The sequence below is a fragment of the Silurus aristotelis genome (assembly GCF_946808225.1).
Source record: "Silurus aristotelis genome assembly, chromosome: 7".
Taxonomy (NCBI): domain Eukaryota; kingdom Metazoa; phylum Chordata; class Actinopteri; order Siluriformes; family Siluridae; genus Silurus; species Silurus aristotelis.
Window position 1 is genome coordinate 12,377,610 of NC_139580.1, and position 20,141 is coordinate 12,397,750.

General features: G+C 36.3%; 4 protein-coding genes and 1 long non-coding RNA gene across 6 annotated transcripts; 3 read left to right on the forward strand and 2 right to left on the reverse strand.

Moving 5' to 3' along the window:
* Window positions 1–985: 985 nt before the first annotated feature.
* LOC310728419 (interleukin-17B-like) lies at window positions 986–3,830 on the reverse strand. Its single transcript, XM_083545794.1, has 3 exons — window positions 3,681–3,830; window positions 3,237–3,559; window positions 986–1,956 (listed from the first exon to the last, which is right to left on the reverse strand). The coding sequence occupies exons 1-3, from the start codon at window positions 3,699–3,701 to the stop codon at window positions 1,722–1,724; spliced, it is 579 nt and encodes a 192-aa protein (XP_083401920.1). The 5' UTR covers window positions 3,702–3,830; the 3' UTR covers window positions 986–1,721.
* Window positions 3,831–7,711: 3,881 nt separating this feature from the next.
* rpl26 (ribosomal protein L26) lies at window positions 7,712–11,928 on the forward strand. Of its 2 annotated transcripts, none has more exons than XM_083546626.1 (4): window positions 7,712–7,824; window positions 8,541–8,713; window positions 9,473–9,613; window positions 11,500–11,928. In XM_083546626.1, the coding sequence occupies exons 2-4, from the start codon at window positions 8,546–8,548 to the stop codon at window positions 11,626–11,628; spliced, it is 438 nt and encodes a 145-aa protein (XP_083402752.1). In that variant the 5' UTR covers window positions 7,712–7,824; window positions 8,541–8,545; the 3' UTR covers window positions 11,629–11,928. The 2 variants fall into 2 exon arrangements, with proteins under 2 accessions (XP_083402752.1, XP_083402753.1); XM_083546627.1 differs by having other exon boundaries at window positions 7,713–7,829; window positions 11,500–11,687.
* A 980-nt stretch (window positions 11,929–12,908) lies between these two features.
* On the forward strand, window positions 12,909–15,124 carry atp6v0e1 (ATPase H+ transporting V0 subunit e1). Its single transcript, XM_083546628.1, has 4 exons — window positions 12,909–13,130; window positions 13,659–13,706; window positions 14,652–14,768; window positions 14,858–15,124. The coding sequence occupies exons 1-3, from the start codon at window positions 13,036–13,038 to the stop codon at window positions 14,743–14,745; spliced, it is 237 nt and encodes a 78-aa protein (XP_083402754.1). The 5' UTR covers window positions 12,909–13,035; the 3' UTR covers window positions 14,746–14,768; window positions 14,858–15,124.
* On the reverse strand, window positions 15,111–19,891 carry tstd2 (thiosulfate sulfurtransferase like domain containing 2). The gene is made up of 9 exons (XM_083546624.1): window positions 19,708–19,891; window positions 17,954–18,237; window positions 17,764–17,872; window positions 17,565–17,687; window positions 17,374–17,479; window positions 16,474–16,589; window positions 16,219–16,377; window positions 15,993–16,131; window positions 15,111–15,856 (listed from the first exon to the last, which is right to left on the reverse strand). Exons 1-9 carry the CDS (start codon window positions 19,849–19,851, stop codon window positions 15,624–15,626), a joined length of 1,413 nt encoding a protein of 470 aa, XP_083402750.1. The 5' UTR covers window positions 19,852–19,891; the 3' UTR covers window positions 15,111–15,623.
* LOC310728813 lies at window positions 19,726–20,019 on the forward strand. Its single transcript, XR_014534351.1, has 2 exons — window positions 19,726–19,854; window positions 19,885–20,019. It is a non-coding gene; the product is annotated as an uncharacterized lncRNA (long non-coding RNA).
* The last annotated feature ends 122 nt before the right edge of the window (window positions 20,020–20,141 follow it).

Genomic DNA, 20,141 nt, shown 5'->3' on the forward strand with positions numbered 1-20,141 from the left:
ATAGTTATATATATAGTTATATAGTAGTTATATATATATATATATATATATATATATATATATATATATATATATATATATATATATATATATAATTTATTTGTTGAATTAGATACTTTATATAATCTCTGTATTTATTTATTTTCTATTTCATTCATTAATCTTTATTTTTAAAGTAATTTTATTGTAATTCAATTTAACTTATTCATTATTTTCTGTATTTTTTATTATTTTTTTTGTTTTCCTTTATTTTGTATACTTTTGTTCATATGCGCACAGCAGCATGCAACAGATAGCGTTGATGAGGCGTTTATTTAACGTGCGTGCCCTCCAGTGGACTTTGGTGGTACTGACGCTGGTCTTTAATTAAGGCTTTTATCTAACAGTTTAAAATATTGGTAGCTAAAATGTGTTCGGTTTTTCTCCAAAATATGTGACTTGGTATTTGAATCTGATATATTTATTGTCCAATTTAGACGATCTGTAATTGTTTCAAATGATATTTAAGTCAAGCCTTTGTTTGATATTGAGTTGATCCATAATCAGTGTGAGGTCTTTAAGAAGGCACACTAGTTATTTTTGAGTGTCGTAGCCAGGACCCAGTTTCACATCTTAACTTGTAGAGAGTGGGAGTGCACTGAGATCATCTATGTATTACGGCACTTTTGGGAACTCTTTAGTGTGATAATCAGGTTAGGGATATTTTGACCTATTTCAATGTATTTTTCACTTTAAATGTTTTGTCAAAAGACAGCATATAATCAAGAGCTTTAATGTTTTGATATCAAACCATCAATGTAACTAATTAATACAGCAGTTTTCATCTACAGAATATAAATAATCAGTGTTAATACTTATTCACTGTCACTTATTCACTGATATTTGACAATTAAATCAATAAACAAATGAATAAGTTTGAACACTGAACAAAATAGAACACTGTGTATATCACCGAATTAAATAACCCATATACACAATAATAAAAAATAAAAAATAAAATTATTAATTCATGTATTTGAGTAAATTATCCATTTAGCATATCTAATCCTACACACTGTCAGTAAATACATGCATGCATTATTTTCTTTTACAAGAGAAGCTAAATAAAAGCTTTGAGCTCACGAGGCATTTACAAAGCATATTGTTTTAAGATCTTTAAGCAAATCTTAGGAACAGTATAATAAAAAAAAAAAAGCAGCAAGGTGTAATCACAACTATGCAAATCCTGGTTCCCCATACAGTATGCTTACATGTGATACCATTAAAAAAATACTAAATAGCTCTCTATGCATTGAATAGGAAAGAAATACAATACAGACATATTTGACCTTGTGGCCTGAAGGAGAACAAATAGGAAATAAAGTAGTTTTCATGTTGCCTCACTAAGTCACTGGAATGGAATGGAGACAAATGACTTAAGGTTTAACTGCATAACATGTAGCATAAAGCTGCTGAATAATTATGGCTAAAAAATAAGGCTGTTATAACCAATATAAGAAGAATAAACAACAACAATAACAACAATACTCAATTGTAATAAACTGGACAGATGAATGTTTGCTCTGATGCAGTAAGAGACACCGTGTTTCTCTTTAGGTTTGGTTCAGAAACTTGACTTTGAGCATGCGCATAGACAGGAGTGATGATAATAATCATAATCATAACCATAATAAAAAAAATCACGTGATCAGATTGAGAGTTCATGAAGGTGAGTTTGGCTCTCAGCCCGCTATGCACGTGCAGCCCACGGCGATGCTCTCCACCACGGTGCGGTAACGTGGCACGCACTTCTTCTTCTTGCGGGGACACTGCATCCGCCGCACCGGGATCTTGGCGTAGATGAGCACGCTGGTCATTGAACGGTCCTCCTGCATGGTGAACGGGTTAATGCAGCCCGCGCATGCGCACTTGGCCTCCGGGATGTCGATGGGCCTGCGGTTCTCGTCATGGTTGATCCTGTTGCAGTAGAGGGCAGGGTGGGGTGTACAAATAACCACACTTATTACATTGTTCACTGATGCTGATACAGTGTAATACAGGATGTGGGATAGTTTGACACTGCCGAATAAAAAATAAACTACATTTACATATCCTATGCTGCATCACTTTTCATGTACCCGGATTTTACATTTCCCAACCACTAGGGGGCGCTAAAGATGTTCGAGGGGTCGCCTATAGGGCGCTCTTGAGTTCTTTAATTAGTTTATATTAGATTTCAGGTGAAATTGTTTAGATTTGTTTGATATTTATAAAATAATGAATTAAAATGTGCAGTGTTATTTGTTCATCTGGTTTAGGAAATAAGTGGAAGCTGTTGGGAATTTTCCTTTCTGAATTACAACTGACTGTAACATTAAATAAAATGTGTCTGCTAGTGTTTTTTATTTTTTATTTTTTCCATTGTTAAAATAGGGGTCTCCTAAAAAAAAAAAAAAAAAAAAAAAAAAAAAGGTTGTGAACCATTGCTACACTACAACCTAAAAAAAAAAGGGGGGGGGGGGTTTAAGTGAAGTACCTTTCATTGTCGGTAGCTGATACACCTTTATCCTTTTTTTTCTTTTGTATGCATCTTGCACGTGGGGTCGTAAATGTAATGTACACAAAAGGTACATCATTGAACATTTAAAGTCAGGTTTTAAAGCCACGCTACACGTGCAACTTTTCGATGTAAAATTTTAAACTAAATGTACACACTAGAAAAAAAAAGAAAGAAAGAAAGAAAGAAAGAAAGAAAGAAAGAAAGAAAGAAAGAAAGAAAGAAAGAAAGAAAGAAAGAAAGAAAGAAAGAAAGAAAGAAAGAAAGAAAGAAAGTTAAAAAAATTTGTCAAAGTTTAAAGTATCATGGAATCCAAAACAGGGCAAAACAAGTGGTGATAGAAGTGCACATTTCGAGGTAGTTGTAGCATCACAGTTATTAGATCATCTTTCCACTTACATTTAGAGAAAAATGCACACGAACTGATAGATAGATAGATAGATAGATAGATAGATAGATAGATAGATAGATAGATAGATAGATAGATAGATAGATAGATAGATAGATAGATAGATAGATAGATAGATAGATAGATAGATCAAATGGGTCAAATCGTTTCTGTACATGTAACTAAAAAGAGTTCAAGACAGAAATATCTCTATTCCCAAATATCCCTGTGTGGCAGTGTGAAACGTTTGATCCTGGAATGCAAAGGGGAAAAAAAGAAACTGGAAAGAAAAGACGCAGATGCTCCACTCACCTGTAAGACCACGGGGAGAGGCTTCGGCTGTTGGACATCCACAGGTGGCGGTCCACCACGCACTTGCTTTTGGACAGAGCCGGATTGTTCCTCACCTGAGACACCATGTCATCTATAGCCTTGTCGAAGTCCATCTCGCGTTCTCCGGCTCCGGCTGTGTGGTCTCCGGTGAGTATGGGGTCGAGGGGAATCTGGAAAGACGTGGAATTGCTGCGCTGCGGCTGCGTGTCCTGCCAACCCTCCACTTTGCGCCTCCGCGCTTTGCCTTCTTTGCGCGCCACCGCGACGATCAAAATATCCGTCAGCATCAGCACCATCAACAGCTGTTTGTGTGGGAGAGACAGAGGATCACATCCAGTTAGATCGTGATATAAGTAGTTTTTTTTCTTCACATGAGTAGAAAATAATCCATATCAGAGATGTTCAAAGATTGAAGCGACTCACCTCGTTCCAAAATCGACTCATGGTTTCCTCTCAGGTTGCTGCGATCACATTTGGCGCACGTGTTCAACCTTGTATTAAACACCTTTTGGCGCAATCAGCATGCGTGTCACTACATACCAGTTGTTGTTTTTGTCACAGGTGAGGACACACCTGTCCAGGGCAGCTGAAGGTGGAGCCAAAGGAGTGTCATTGCGGTCAGTTGCGTGTACACAACACTACTGCTGTAAAAATGAGGAAATGAACACAATACAGAACAAGACAGATGTTTCAACCCGTTCACAGATTTTAGACTATATGATCTTTATGCCTAAATTGATCAATATGCTGCTCCACTTACTACAAGCTGACAATTGTGGGACGGATATCAACACTGCATGAATACACACTGCTAGCAATATTCCCACTACAGTACAATAAAATAATCATTAGCCTAAATATGCTCTGAACTGTACGTGTTCATACAAGTCGGCAACATGTTTACTTATTGCCAAGTTTTTAGACTAAATATATCAAACCATGGCCATTATTTACAGTCTAAGTGGGCAAGATATGTTGAATCATCACTACTTTGTGCCTTATTGTGCTCTCCTTGTCTGCTTTGCCCCTTTTTTACTCAAATACGCCTTTTATTTCTTTTTCAGGAAGTTCTTAAGCCCTGTTGCCACAAAGCAAACAAACAGTACTTTGAAGGTCTATAGATGCACTCTGGGAACTCTCTCTCATAGAACATTGCCTGCCGCTATGGACATGAGCCATCCATGGTTTTGTCTTTGATCTTCTTTTATTGGCATGTGCTTCTTTTCAATAGATCCTATTCAGATGACCAAAGAAAGAACACCTGTTTTTGAGGCAGGTTAGGGCAATTCATTAGTGAAGCTTCCGCTTCAAAAGATCTGAGTTTTAAGTGTGTTAAACACTCAGCTGTAAAAAAAAAAAAAAAAAAGAAACTGACCCACAAAATATATAATATAGCCTACTTACTCTTGTAAATAACAAAATGAAACAGTCTACATATGATTTATAATGTTCATAGTATTCATTACAATGGATCTGTGGTAGATCTTATGAAAAAAAAAATATAGAATTGTACGCTGGCATTTAATGCAACACAAAGAAGCTTCAAAACATAAAAGCAGCAGCTTAAGAAGCTGCAAAAATATTTGCCCTTTGAATGAACAGGAAATAACAAGACATTCTATTAAATTTTTTAAACAGTAAACAATAAAATAATGATTTAAATCAAGTTATCAATTTCACCTACTCTTTCACTCAATGTGGTTTTACAATGCATTCAGCTGGGTATTGTCAAACCTACAGAATGATAATATACCACAAAAATTCATCAACATAAATTACATTGTCAAAAATTACATTGTTAAGGTGAAAGAACTGAAATGTAATGCCTCATTACACAGAGGAAATCAAGCATGCAAACCTCTACATTCTTCTTTCTTTTTTTCTTTTTTTTGCTGACTGGATCATCATATGTACATACTTTAAATATTACATATACACTGGTTTTCCAGCTTACCCTGTAATTTATGTACAACCATTTTTAGGACCAATAACCTGAAGTAAATGTATTCTGTAGGAATGTACCCGCGTCTCACATAGTTTTCTATATTATGTCACTCTTCTTTACAACATTTGCAAAACTCACAGGCAACTGTGTGAAGGCTCTTCACTGTAAAAAAAAAAATCCTCCACAGTGTAAAATTATGAATTCACATCTTTAAGATTATAGCCTTATTACCACACTGTTTTCTGAATGTTGGTTAACTTTTGTTGGTTAAACAAATGCCTACAATCTTATTTTTTTTATTGGGATATTTAGTATATTTCGTGAATTTATTATAAACATTTGTGAAGACAAATACAATTGTTATTTTGGTCATAATTATATATATAAAAAATTATGCCAATTTTAGAAGAAAAAAAAAAAACACTGAATGCATTTAGCTGTAAATTGGCAGACAATCTAATTTTTCACACCAAACATCACATTGACTATACAAAGGACTTCATTGTCATAAAAAAAAAAAAAAAAAAACGTGGAAGGTTTTAGACTTTAGAAGTCAATTACCAAACCCAGTTGAGTATACCTTTCACTTCCTGAAGTATAACTTCCACCTCCTTTGACCTCCAGAAGATAAGAATAAAGAAAAACAAAGAATGACTAAAAGAAGCAACAGTACAAGCATTAAGAAATCACAAATTAAAAATGCAGCAGTTTGGTTATCTTGGTGGGTTGCCAGCTTGATGCAGTTATTGCAGGCAAGGAAAAACAACCTAATATTAAGTGTTATTTACTTTTAGATTATATATAACCAATACTTTTACAAACCTAAAAAAATGGGTGGTTTGTCACCAAAGGTATTCTGTTTTAAGTTGTTTATCACATCTAGAAGTAAATGTCAGGCAAATTCTGTTCAATTGTCAGTTTCAAGAAAAATGAAGAGGGGACTGCATATATATATATATATTATACCTAATAGTTACAAAATTTTACTTTGTTTCTGTATTTTAAATTTCTGTGATTAACACCCGTGAAAAATAGTCCTTTTAGTTCAGGAGGGCAATTTTTTAACTTTTTGTCATCAAAGACAAAGTCACAATTGTCTGTACACCTTTCTTTTTTGCATGTACATACATGGAACCCACCTGGAAAACCAATAGGTTTATTTATTTCTCATAAAACAAAAGAATCAGTTTCTAATCTATTCTCCATTGAGCTTGAACATTATGTTTGAGGTTTGTTCTGTCTGTGGTTTGAGAGCAAAGTGTCTTTTGACAGGTTTTTCAAAAACATTAGGAAGAGACATCTTATATCTTCTCACCACCTGAATCTCTTTTTTTATTGACTTAGAACTAAGTACACACATCTGTTCCCTTCACGTGTTCAATTGTTTTAAGTGTCTCATATTTCTACAATAATAGTAGAAGTGGATTCCTAAATTTAGATTTATGAAAGGCAACATTATTTCATTCACTGGTCTGATTTGTGAAAGGCAACCTTTTTGTATTTCCCATGATTTATGAGGGCAGGCAAAAGAAAAGGATGCACTTAGAAGAAGAAAAACTTTAAAAATTCATCAAAAGCTGTATTGTCTGCTCAAGTAAATGTAAATTTTAAGACCGGAATACGTTCTACTACTGAAATAGCTATCACATTAGCCTTGATTTAGTCAATATTTACCCCTCTATGCTGTATTTTAAGAGCAATTTCTTGTTGTGTATTACAAAATATACACCAGTTTAGTATATTTTGTCTTTAAATGTTTATCCTTGGAGAAAGTGTCTTTATCTAATGCTATATAATAATGATATAATATCTAGTATTATGATTTTGATAGGTAATGTCATTTAATTATTATTTTTTTCTTTATTGTCCAGGTTGTATTGCCGATTCTGCTATATACAAAACTGTGTTCTAGTTGGATTCACTGAAATACCTAAATGAAAAAAAAATTAATAATTTTTGACAGTAACATTCTAAAAGAAGTCATGATTAGATTGTGCCCATAAAGCAATGCTTATGGTCAGCAACAACTGTCAAATAGGCTGTGCCATTCCAGCATGACCGAAGTGGAGTTGACAAAAGACAGGTTGGGTCCATGAAATCATGCTGTTTTATTTATTTATTTTAATCAAAATTATGACTTTTTCCTCCATGTGTTTTAGCAGTTCATAAAGAATCATCAGACCAGGTGATATTTTCCAACTGTTCAGCCCATCGGTCACCACAATCACTGATATCAGTATTTGTCTTTATTTTGGACTGTGTCTATATGGCTTTATGGACTGTACTGCAGCTGCATGATTATCTGATTAGATATTTTTAAATGAATAGTTTACAGGTGTCAGGATTTAATTAAAATATATTCGAACACATAAAATTACATAATTTGTAATATGATGTTTCAAATGATGTTTTACTTAACACAATTATAAAATTTTAAAACAATTTTAATATTTAATATAAATTAATTCCATTAATATTAAATCCACACTAGTCCTATTCACAGCCACCACGAAGGAGCGCGCACTTTCAAATCCCGTTAGTTCTCGCGAGATTTGCGGTACGACTAATTCAGGCGGAAGTAGTTTTGCAGCCTCTTTTCCGGCGGCCATAGCGGAATACTCGGTAGGGTAAGCGATGTTGGCAAATCTCTATAAGTTAAATCTTCGTCCATCCGCGATACTCTAGTGTGAATAAGGTCCAAATCCCCGTTCGGTAATATACAGGGTTATAAATATCCGGATGACGGTGATATTTGTGAATAAAGTTACTACAAACCCCCAGTTTATACACCGAAAGGCCGAGCTAGCATACTGCTATCTAGCGTTCACACACCGCTCTGTGTGCTCAAGAAATGTCTGGACTCTGTGATTTTTAAGAGAACACAGTGGTTATATTTACAGTGTGAAGGTTAGAGGGGGGAAATAAACTTTAATAATTTGTTTTGCTTTGCTTTTGTGGCGCTTCGTTCAGCTGGCAACTTCACGTTTTCATGGTCTGGCAGTTGAATGTGCTTGTATGGGGAGGTAGTTAGGGGGTCTCTGGTACAGTAAGTTTTGTCGGTGCTGCCGCCATTCCTGTGTTTATTTCAGATTTTAGAGCTGTGGCTATTGAGAGTCTGTTTAATGTACCAAATCAAGTGGTTATAAAGTTTGTATGGGCTTCAGTGTGTGTGGTGTTACCTTTCAAACCCTGGTCCATAAATACCTGTTACAGTTTGATCACTGGTTAGTGTGTAATGTGTCTGTTATACTGTATGTTATCAAACAGCCTTTTTTTTTTTGCTCCTGTTGTACTCCCTGTTTGGTGGCTGACTTGTCATCTTTTTCTCCTGTCCACAGCCATCATGAAGATCAATCCGTTCGTGACCTCCTCCCGGCGTAAGAACCGCAAGAGGCACTTCAATGCCCCGTCTCACATTCGCAGGAAGATAATGTCCTCTCCTCTGTCCAAAGAGCTCCGCCAGAAATACAACGTAAGGTCCATGCCCATCCGGAAGGACGATGAGGTCCAGGTAAGGCCATCAACATGATCGGAATGTCACTGTCTTAAGTTTTGTCTATTGAATAATCTATGTATGTTTGCACACACATCTATCTTGTTGGCATTTCATTTAGCGTTTGATGGCAGTGTATTGAGCTAGTTGAGAAAAAAAAAAGTAAAGTGCGTTATAACTACATTTCAGTTGTTTGTATGCAAAAAGTTGTAAGCATTAGGTGTTATAGATTGTGTGTCTTATTTTTTGACAGTCCAAATACCAAGGTTTTGGTTAATTCTCGATTATCACTAGTTTCTGTTTCTCTGATTGCTGTAAGCAACTGAAATTGTGTAGATTTTGTTCTGACAATCTTGTGCAACAAACTCCAGCCTACAGTCTAAAATCAGGTTAAAGTCAGGTCCATCACCCAGGCCATTAAATGCACATGTCGCATGCTGTATCTTAAACTTCTTTTAGTGATTTTCTGTCTAACCTAATGTTTTTGATATAGTACAGTGGCGGGCAGCACTTGTGTGTCTGCTGTATTAAACGTTGATATGGACACTGAATGTTACTGTTTGCATGATGTAAGTGTTGTGCTCATGCAAAGCAAAGGTTTTAGATTTTTGGCTATTGAGTTTTTCATTCATCTAAAAACTTGTGGTCTGCATCTATTTGGCACAACATGGTAATGTACAAACAAATACAATGTGCTGAAGTGGTTATTGTCTAACAGACAAATGTGTATGTTTAACCTACCTGGGGGTTTTTTTGTTTTTGTTTTTAAATGAACAGGTGGTCCGGGGACACTACAAAGGCCAGCAGATTGGCAAAGTCGTCCAGGTGTACAGAAAGAAATACGTCATCTACATTGAACGTGTGCAGCGCGAGAAGGCCAACGGAACCACTGTCCACGTGGGCATCCACCCAAGCAAAGTAGGGGACCCAAGTGTTCTCATTTACCGTACAGTTTTATCTTTATAGACTTAAAAGATGTGATTTCATTTGATATGTGGATATTTTTTGTGCACTTAAATGTATTCCAGAAGTATATATAATCTCTCTGGCATTCAACAAAGTGTTAACACATTTCAGTCCAAGTCCTGGTTATTAAACAAAACTGCCTTTCATTGTCTCTGCACTTGTACTCTGGAAGTAACAGAACAGATCATGTTTTGAGATCAAATTTAGGAAAATGTGATGCTGTGGAAAGGCGGTAGTTATTTTGCGTAGATGCGGTACAACAGAACAGGACAAGTTGATGTTATTAGTTAATTTTCATATTGCGTGTGTTGGAACAATCAGATATATATATATATATATATATATATATATATATATATATATATATATATATATATATATATATATATATATATATATATATGAGACTCATTTAACTACAAACTTTGTTATTAAAAGATACAACCAAAATACAATGTGCACAAAGCAGCCTGGAGTAAAAGATGCCTTGACCATGTCTATGTAGTCCCAGTAGGTAATGTAAATACCAGTAGGTATTTTTGCTTTAGGTAAGGAGGCCAGGTGAGCTCTTCACACTGCATCAGACTAATTAATTAATTTTTTTGTTTAGTGTTTGTGTAATAGTAAATGAAGTTTTTTGTGATCTGAAAGTGTTTGTGAGAATGCAGATTTATTCTGAATCCCAACCTTTAATGTCAGATACTGATTTTTAAGAACTGGTAGCTTGGAGGTCAAGACAAAAAATCGTTTGAAAATCCCAGGACCACTAAACTGACACTGCTGGGTGGATGAGCAAAGCCTTTTAAATGCAAAATTATATAAATGTGGTGATTTTGGACAAAAGCTTCTGCCAAATGCCATAAATGTAAACTCCAACCTGAATTGTAATTGTTTTTTAATTGTACAATCGAATCAAAATTGTTACAAAAATGCTTTACAGAAAAAGTTGGATAAATCTATATGAAGATTGCCCTTTCCTTATCCAAAGTGACAAACGTTTCTCATATATACAACTAAGTAGTTACGGGGAGAAGGGCCTTGCTCAAGGGCTTAGCAGTGGCAGTTTGGCTGTGCTGGGATTTGAATTAGCAACCTTCTGATCAGATATCCAATGGCAAACACTGAGAAGACTTTAATTCTGTTACACAATTATGTTAAATATCTAATGCAGCAATTTGTGAACCTCTCTGCGTAATTTATTTTACTTATGGAATTTTCAATTTATTGGAAAATTTACATGGTATTATAATTGCAACCTGTTGCAAGTTTTCAACAAAAAAAAGATAGGCTGCATGTGTGTGCTTAAAATGCACAATGTTCAATGCTTTATAACATGCTTATTTCTGGTGTGTGGTGAATAATATGGGGTTGATAAATTGCATGATTGTCTAGCAACTCAACTAAAACTATGAAGTGAAGCTCTAGATATTATGTTGTACATAGAATTATATAATAAAGTACAACCAAAGCTGTTAGTCACACATGTTAGCTGTTTTCATGTACTACAGCAGTTTCTTAGCAACACAGTTTTTGTTACTTCAGGCAATGACAGTCTTTCAAGTTAATTTACAGACAGCAGAGTTGCATTTATTTTTAATTCTAAGGGTTGTGGGGAAACATTTACCTGTTGAATTGCTGTCAATCCTATAGAAACCTTGTGTTTCTCCTATTACAATGGGGTGTACACTGTCATGCATTATAATATGCCTGAATGTATGTACTTTTGTATGTATATGTAATAGATTTACTAATTTAGTTAAACATGTATCTCTAATCTTAGATTGATTGCTTGTTTCGTTATTTAGTGAAAGTCTCAATTTTATTTATTTTTTTATCAGGTTGTGATTACCAGGCTAAAGCTCGACAAGGATCGCAAGAAGATCCTGGAGCGCAAAGCCAAGTCACGGCAAGATGGCAAGGAGAAGGGCAAATACAAGGAGGAGACCATTGAGAAAATGCAAGAGTGAACATTACCTTTTTGCTAACAATAAATTTCTGAGGGGAAAAAAAGATTACATTGTGTTGGGTCTTTTTTTTTATTTTGGTGGGTGGTCCATATTCACTCTAATGGGCCATTCAAGCGTTAATAGGTTTCAGTAGTTGTATTTTAATTTAGTTACCAGTGGAAGCCGAAGTGCACACACCATGTAGTTGAATTAAAGTAGAGATGCACTCAGTAAAATATTACTCAATTAAAAGTGCTCCCTTTAAACTTTTCACTTAAAAGTACAAATGTATTTGCCTTCAATAAACTTAAGCATCCAAAGTATACTATGATTTATTGGTGCTACAATGTTTAATATCATTTTTGTCAAGAGACTCTTGCTTAATCAACTCTCTTAATCTGAAAAGACTATTATCCTTAAAACACCAAACTATAATTAGTATGATATTAAACAGTCAAGAGTTTCATTGTTTATTACTCAAGATGTTCTGTTTGCTGTTAAGGTGATCCTAAACTGTATGTTTGTGATAAGTAAATATCATTAAGCGCCGTTTAAACGTTCTACCGTGTTTGGTGGTTTGCTGCATGCTTGACAGGTTATGTTTTTAATCCACTTATAAAAAGGAATGACTGATTTTGCAAAATGTATTTGAGTAAAAAGTAAGGTTTTTGACTGAAATGTAGTGAAGTAAAGTTCTCAAATGGAAATACTTTAAAGTACAGATGCACGAAAAAGCTACTTAAGTACAGTGACTAATTACATGTACTTTGTTACTGTCCACCACTGTCAATTGCAGAAAACCTACATAACTATAAATGGCTCACTCTTACATACTAAGAGAGTCGACTCTTTGCTAACAACACATCATTCAGAGTCGAATGTTCGGAACGACACATCACTCAAAAAGCTAACTGACCTCTTAAAGAGTCGACTCCACAAAATGCGCATCTCTTAAAGAGTCGACTCCACAAAATGCCACATCACTCAGAGTCGACTTCCTGGAACGAATCGTCACTCAAGAGTTGACACCTATGAGAATGACTTTTTTCCCCAAAGAGTCGAATAGTCGGAAGGACACAACATAAGGAGCCGACTCCTAAGAATGACACACACCTCAAAAAGCCGACCCCTCCTCTAACAACTTATCACTAGTGGAAAATATAAATGAGGGATATCGTTTTTTTGTTTCTGCTCCTGGTTGCTTATATTAAGATAACCATAAAACAGTGCGACTAAATAAAAAGTAGATTTTAAAAAAGAGCCGTGCAGTTAATGCAGTGTGAAACTAGCTCCGCCTACCACAGTCACGTGATCGTCAGTCCTTCAGCGCTGGAGTGAAGCTTGTAGAAGTTGGTGAAATCTCCAGCTTCTTACTTGCATTAAAACCACTGTATTATAGCTGTGTTTTAAAAGGAGACGTCGCTGGAAATGAGTTTCGTAATCTCAATCAGCGTAATGACGGTGTTTTGGGGACTTATTGGAGGAGTTCTGCCGTTTTTTATTCCTAAAGGACCGAATCGGGGGTGAGAACTGGCCTGGAACAAGAACAGGAAGTTATAAATGAGTGACTATTTTATTGAACATGTGTCACGTATGTCGGATTATAGGCACTTAATAATATCTGAACGTGTATAAAATATTTGACACTTTGTTTACCCGCTTAACTTGAACTCTTAACAGTAAAGTTAGCTCTAGGATGTGTCAGTCACGTGACGCTTTTTACTCATTCCGAGTGCTTGGGTCATAATTAAGAGGGATAGCAAATCTATAATGTGTAATTATGGCAGAAAATTCGGTTTGTGCTCATTATATTAAAACAATCCTTTTACATTATTAATGCTGAAGGCCAATGTTAAAAGAAAAGTGGAAATTGACTGTAAGGAAATATTAATCATCAAGTTTCCTTCCTTATAAAGCACCAGTCATGCACCAGGAGTCACGTGACAATCAAATGACCTGAGAAATCAGCTTCAGTATAATTTTCTAGTAAAGTAATCTATTTCTTACATACATGCTGGTTTAATGGCATTTCCATTTTTTTTGTACCACAGGGTTATTGTGGTCATGCTCGTGCTAACTGCAGTGTGCTGCTACCTCTTGTGAGTATCAATAATACTAACAACAACAGTGAGTCTTCAGTAAGATCTGTGTGGGATGTGAACATCAAGGGAAAATTATTTTTTATTATTTTTTTACATTATTATTCCAGTCCTTATACTTTAGGTTCATGCTTGGCTTAAAGTCAGACATAGCCTTTGGGTAATGTCCTTTTCATTAGTATTGATTACACAGAAAAACAAAGGCAGGTCAATACCGCTTTTCACAGAGAACTGACTCTTCACCACCAAAGGAGGAGGAGGATGATGATGATGATGATGATGATGATAAGAACTGCACAAATCATCAAGCACATCATTGAAATAATCTGCAACAAACAAGGAAATATTTCCGATGATATAAAACGTTTTGTAATACTAATGATTATTTTGAATAGCAGTTTTAAACAATTATTTTATGTAGAATTGTAACTTTTTTTTAATGTGGACATGATCGGACACGTTTTAAAATAATAATAATTTTAAAAAATGCCATTTGACATTTTTGAGTAGAAATAAAGACACACCAGCTACCAATAGTACATTTTAATAGGGATTTAAGGTTTAAAAGTATCAGTGAAATCTATGATATAGTTAGTGTGTGGTGTCAATTAGCGTGAGCTTAGATGCTTAGAAGCTTAGAAATGCGTTAAGCGATCAGTGTAATGTGTTGAGACAAACCATTTAGAGCTTGTTTCTCTAATCAATAATACTTAGTTAGCTGAAGAGAAATGTATATAATTATAGTAACCACTCTGGAGCAATACATACACTCATACACCCCGGTTCCTCATCAGTGTGGTTTTTCCAGATTAACACAATTCATCAGCAGACACGTTTACACGCACTTCTCAGAGGTGTGTGCTTTGTGCGAGTCTAATGGCACACAGGATGCTTGCAATATTAAATGATGTATTTGTTGAAATCTTATGCTTGCTCATTGTTTAGCTGGCTGATTGCTATTCTGGCCCAGCTGAACCCGCTGCTTGGGCCGATGCTCAAGAATGACACCATATGGTATCTCTATAATCACTGGGGATAATTTTTCATTCCAGTGCCCATCAGGTAAGCATGCAATCTCATCGCTTACTTTAGGCTAATAATAATAACCGGTTTGAAATGGCAGTTAATCATGTCCTCGAATCTCTCTGCAGATGTGTGTGTGGCCAAAGGCTGACTTCACTTTCTCATGAAGGGAAGAGGGAGACCATATGGTACCTGTGTATGAACATGATGTATAGATTTGCTTGGTCGTCTTTTGAAAAAGATAACGAACTAACTGAGCATTATGTGTATTTTTTGTATTTCTGTCTATATGCTTGTATTTGGAGTATTTTTACGCTGACTCTGTTAATCAATTCTCTTGTCCTTTTGTATTAATGTCATTAACAACATGCAATAAAGATGTCTGGATGATGTCATTTATTTATTTATTTTCCACCAGAGCTCGTTTAAAATGTCATTTGTAGTATGAATGTTTTAAAAGATTACAGTAAGCAGATGTATAGAATAAATCCGTATCGTCAACTCGAGATTTTAAGACAACCAGAACTTTTAAATTCTCTCTAGAGACGGGGCGAAATGTTAAAGAAATCGCATTCGAATCTTATGATTATAGTTTATAGGTTTGATAAACACATAATAGGTGTGTTAAAGTCTTTTAAAATGTTCATTTCAATTTTGCAGTTGAAAAGATTCCCTACAAAATTGATCCAATTGGTTGCTTCCAAAGTAACTGCTAAAAAATGTAAAAAAAAAAAATGGTTGTGATGTTGCACCATTTGTGACAAAATCTATCATTATATTGATGATATATATATTCATCATCATGCCCAGACCTTTATCATACTGTATGTCTACAACTTTGTCCTCAGTCACAGAAGTCTTCCTCTAAATACAGTATATTGTAAGGAGGTCTCATTATAAAGTGTCTTTAGGGATTCTGGGCCGGGACTGTGTACATTCACACTCTTCTTTATGCGTGTGTCCACTTGAGGGGCTGCCGCCTGGTGTCGGCTCTTTGGCTTGGCACACAGGGCAGCAGGCTGTAAGGCCTTTTTGCCTGCAAGAAGTACAGGATAGGACGAGCTGGTAGCAGAAATCAGTAGAGCAGAGTTGATACTGGTCCCATGGAATCCCACAGTACCTACAATCTGTTGAACAAAGTAGATTTGAACAGCCAGTAACAGTAAAACTAAAACAGCTGTGATTGTGGATACAAAGTCATTGTACGCATTACAATTTTCTTGCATGTAAAGACGAGACAGTTTACACACATTTATACAGTACCTGAGATGATATCATCGTTGAACGAGATTGCATAACGCTCATCAAAAACAAAAAGTTTGCCCCTGTAGAAACCATCAGGAAACTGCTCCAGATACTTGTGAATGCCGCCCCTCAGCTGGTACACCTCTTTACACACGTTCTGCACAATCAGACCTCAATGACTAACTGACAATGAGAACTTACACGGATTTAATACTGCATAATGCATAGTTGAATCGAAACTCACTTTTGAACGGAGATATGCCGACCCTCGTTCGCACCGTATCCCCCCAGTGCAGTACATCAGCACCTTCTTATTGCGGAACAGGTCCAGGTTCTTGTCCACGTAGTCAGGGAAGTAGCTGAATTTGCGGATATCTGGCGCCAAACAATTTTTAAACTGGCCCTAAAAAAAATATTTCATGTTTAACGCTTGACTTTTCTGACACCATTCAACATCTTTTCTCATAGTGATGGAAATGAATTAGGTAAAAAGGCTTACTATTTTACTCTCATAAAAGTTTCTACAGTCCAGCAGAATTGTATCGCTGTTCAATGAAACGTCTTTGAGCAGAGATTGCACCTTCTTGTGGAATTCCTCCGGTTCCAAATGTGTTCCTATTTCAAACACGCCACCACTGAGCATCAGCTTTTACACAGTATAAGGTGCCTTGTGTAAGTTATTGCTTCTTAAAAATCTTCCACATATGGTAATGTTAGATATTCAAAAGATATATATTCAAATACACTATGTTGCCAAAGGTTTGCGGACACCTGGTTGTAAGTATGATATGTGCCTTTAGAGCATCGCTTTCCACATTTAGACCCAATTTGCTCTTATAAATCTGTCCACTCTTCTGGGACGATGTTCCACTAGATTTTGGAGTGTGCTTGTGGACATTTGTGTTCATCAGTCACAAGGGTGTTAGTAAAGGCAGGTACTGATGTAGGAAGAGGAGGCCTGCGGTGCAATCAGTGTTCCAGTTCATACCAAAGGTGTTCAGTAGGGATGAAATCAGAGCTTTATAGCAGGCCACTCAAGATATTCCACTCCAAACCATGTAAACCAAATCTTCATTGAGCTTGCTTTCTGCACAGGGGCCTTGCCATGCTGGAACAGGTTTGGGTTTCCAAGTTCAAGTGAACGCCAAATTGTAATGTACAGCATCCCAAAGACGTCCTATACGATTGTGTGCCTCCAGCATTATAGTAACAGTTTGGAGAAGAACCACATATGGCAGGAAAGTTCAGGTGTCCTAGTACTTTGGTCCATATATAGATAAGTATTATATATAAGTTATATTTAATTTCAAGTTGTAAAACTACAAAATGTGGAAATAGGGTGCAAACCTATGCAAGTCACCATACATAAAGTTATTTACTAAAAATAATATTTATTTACCTGCTAATCTGTAGGAGATTATATCTGGATCCACACCCATTGGGACGATTTCTTTGTACACTCCAACCTTAAGTTCAGGAAAGCACTTCGCACCCCCTTCACTAGTCTGAAGAGAAATAGATGTTAAAAAAAAAAACAGGCATTTTGTATAAGAATGCATTCTGATGCAGAAGTAAATTTAACTTGTTTACCTTAAAATCTTCCCTTTGCATTACTTGGAAAATGGGATGTGCCAGCATTGCCTTGATGTAAAGACTTGTGGCTGTTTTGGTTCCAGCGACTGTTCCGTTGATGCCCTCTGTGGCCAAACGGACCTGCACGAAAACAAAATGCAGCGCAGTGAATCACATACCACCACAACATCTGAAATGAGAAAAGCACCCTGTGTACCTTGCCGGTGAGGTGAAGCTTTGAACACAGCTCGTTCTGCCAGTCACAAATAAACCTAGGCTCTTTTATCTGACAATAGCAGTAATATAAGATGACTTCACCTGGACCTCTGCAAGCAATCAAACAAACGCCTGATAAGCACATTTCATATACAGACTTTAATGACCAAGGCCTGCAGAAGAAAACCTACTTGGTAAGCATGTCCTCAGAAAGATGGCTTATGTCAGGCATCCAAGCGTCTTTTGACTGGCAGTCATTCGGATCATCGTGTACAGAACCGTCTGCGTTTGTTTGCTTCAGCATTACAGCCAGAGCTGCACCGCTGAGCTCGTCAATCTCATTCGCATGGACATTGGACACGTGTTTGTGGATGGACGAAGGGTCTGAGAATGCCTCTCCACAGCAGTGCCAAAGTGTCGAGGTGTCTACTGGAGGTGTTTGGATCCTTTTAGATGCCACAAATGTTGCAAAGGTCTACAAGATAAGGACAATTTTCCATGACACATTTATTCACATTATTATCAAGAGTACCTCAAGTCAATATCAGAGTTTATTTAAACGATGCACCATGTATTCAAGACATACAGTTGGTTGGATTGTTTGTGGTGAGGCTCAGGATCGAGAGGCAATGAGTAACTTTCAACATGATCCCACCAAAAGCAGGCTTAACTGTGTGTCTTCTTCTGGTGATAAATTATGTTGATTTTCCGGACAACTTTGTGCAACGTTGGTTTGGTATAATCTGACCAGAGAACCACGTTTTTTCCCCCCGAATGTTTTCTGATTTTCCAATTTGGAGCCAACCCCAAACAGTATTTTATATGATTTGTTAGCGTTCTGGGCTACAGTGGGACATTCAAACAACACGCTGCATCCGCAAAGCCACCAGCATTGTGGCTGATCACACACGCGATCTGGGAAACAAAACTGAAGCATTTGGGCCCTCACATCCAGACAGTTGTGTAACAGTTTCTTTCTGCAAGCCATTTAATTACACAGTACAAAGAGACTGGACTGACACACACACACACATACACATTGCTCCTTCAACTCAATAATGCTTTGTACAGAATTAGTGTTTTGGACAAATTGTTACTAAAACATTCAGTGTTTATATGTACAGTATTTATTATTATTATAATGTGGACATTTCATTTGCACAACACAATTCTTCTATAGCGGTCAGTGCTGCAGCGTCGCTGTGTCTCACGGTCTCATATGGTATTTTTTGCACACTTGCTCTTTATGACTTTGGTCCTGGGGGGATTCAGTGTGTACTCTATAGTATATGGATGGAAAGACAACACAAGCCTACTTTACTTGACTACTTGACCTGAGATGTCCCGTGAACCGCTTCTTAAATCTTTCCAGCTGATTTAATGATGAGATGATGAGATTTACCTCTTGGTTGCTTCAATGTCCTCCTTTTTTGGTCCACTAGATGGAGTTTTGGTTTAGTTGGATAATTATTTTTTTTATTAATTAATTTAACAGCTCAACAGGATGGTCAAAGTTTTTATTATTATTATTATTATTATTATTATTATTATTATTATTAATGGCTGGAATAAAACTCTTCCAGAACATTTTTCCCAGGATTAGGCTCCTTGGTCTTTATAATTTATATTGTTTATAAATGTCCATTACACTCTGGAGCCCACCAGAAGATGTAAATACTTATGAGATCACAATCTTCACGCGTTTTATCTTTTTTATTTCTAAATCAATCATAATATTTCTGTGTTATGTAGCACCAAAAAGGAAACATTGTTACTGTGCCATGTACTGTATATGGTTGAAATGACAACAAAAGTCTACTTTTATAAAAAAAAATACTACAAAATGTGCAACAAATTATTAAAGATCACTTCCACCTTTTCCACTAAATAATGGCGACCCTGATTATCATAATCCTCTCACACACACACACACCATACTACGTACCTTCTTCTTTATATAAGAGTAGCATTTCCGAGTGGTGCAAAACTCAGACTTGGCTTGTTTCTCGTGTTTACCGATCGCAGGATTAAGATTCTCCACGTCCAACTGAATAAGAACACTGTCTCTCAGATCATCACCGTCCATCATGATGTGAGTCAACTCAACCCAATGCGCCCACAGGAGTTAAAATCCCACCCAAAGCTTCCTCACACCGGCTTATTAACTCACTATAAAACACAACACTGTTCTACAGATAAAAGTGAACCCATCCGAACTTGTTTACTCGTGAACACGTGTCACGGGCGATAGTGTCTATTTAAAAAAATGCTCCATGCAGCACGAGATGTTCTCCAGGAAGGAGGGCTAATCCCAAATATCTTAATGCAACATACACAAGTGCACTTCCTATAGTATGTTTGTATACGTTTTACACTTGC

Bases quoted from the DNA above. Each gene is read 5' to 3' on its own strand.
- LOC310728419 (XM_083545794.1), bottom strand. From the start codon at position 3,701: ATGAGTCGATTTTGGAACGAG. The intron at 3,560-3,680 runs GTGAGTCGCTTC...CCACACAAACAG, and splicing joins TGAGTCGATTTTGGAACGAG to CTGTTGATGGTGCTGATGCT. The intron at 1,957-3,236 runs GTGAGTGGAGCA...CTACTGCAACAG, and splicing joins CTCTCCCCGTGGTCTTACAG to GATCAACCATGACGAGAACC.
- rpl26 (XM_083546626.1), top strand. From the start codon at position 8,546: ATGAAGATCAATCCGTTCGTGACCTCCTCCCGGCGTAAGAACCGCAAG. The intron at 8,714-9,472 runs GTAAGGCCATCA...TTAAATGAACAG, and splicing joins GGAAGGACGATGAGGTCCAG to GTGGTCCGGGGACACTACAA. The intron at 9,614-11,499 runs GTAGGGGACCCA...TTTTTTTATCAG, and splicing joins TGGGCATCCACCCAAGCAAA to GTTGTGATTACCAGGCTAAA.
- atp6v0e1 (XM_083546628.1), top strand. From the start codon at position 13,036: ATGAGTTTCGTAATCTCAATCAGCGTAATGACGGTGTTTTGGGGACTT. The intron at 13,131-13,658 runs GTGAGAACTGGC...TTTGTACCACAG, and splicing joins CCTAAAGGACCGAATCGGGG to GGTTATTGTGGTCATGCTCG. The intron at 13,707-14,651 runs GTGAGTATCAAT...CTCATTGTTTAG, and splicing joins GCAGTGTGCTGCTACCTCTT to CTGGCTGATTGCTATTCTGG.
- tstd2 (XM_083546624.1), bottom strand. From the start codon at position 19,851: ATGATGGACGGTGATGATCTGAGAGACAGTGTTCTTATTCAGTTGGAC. The intron at 17,873-17,953 runs GTAGGTTTTCTT...GATTGCTTGCAG, and splicing joins TCTGAGGACATGCTTACCAA to AGGTCCAGGTGAAGTCATCT. The intron at 16,132-16,218 runs GTGAGTTTCGAT...CTGATTGTGCAG, and splicing joins CGGCATATCTCCGTTCAAAA to AACGTGTGTAAAGAGGTGTA.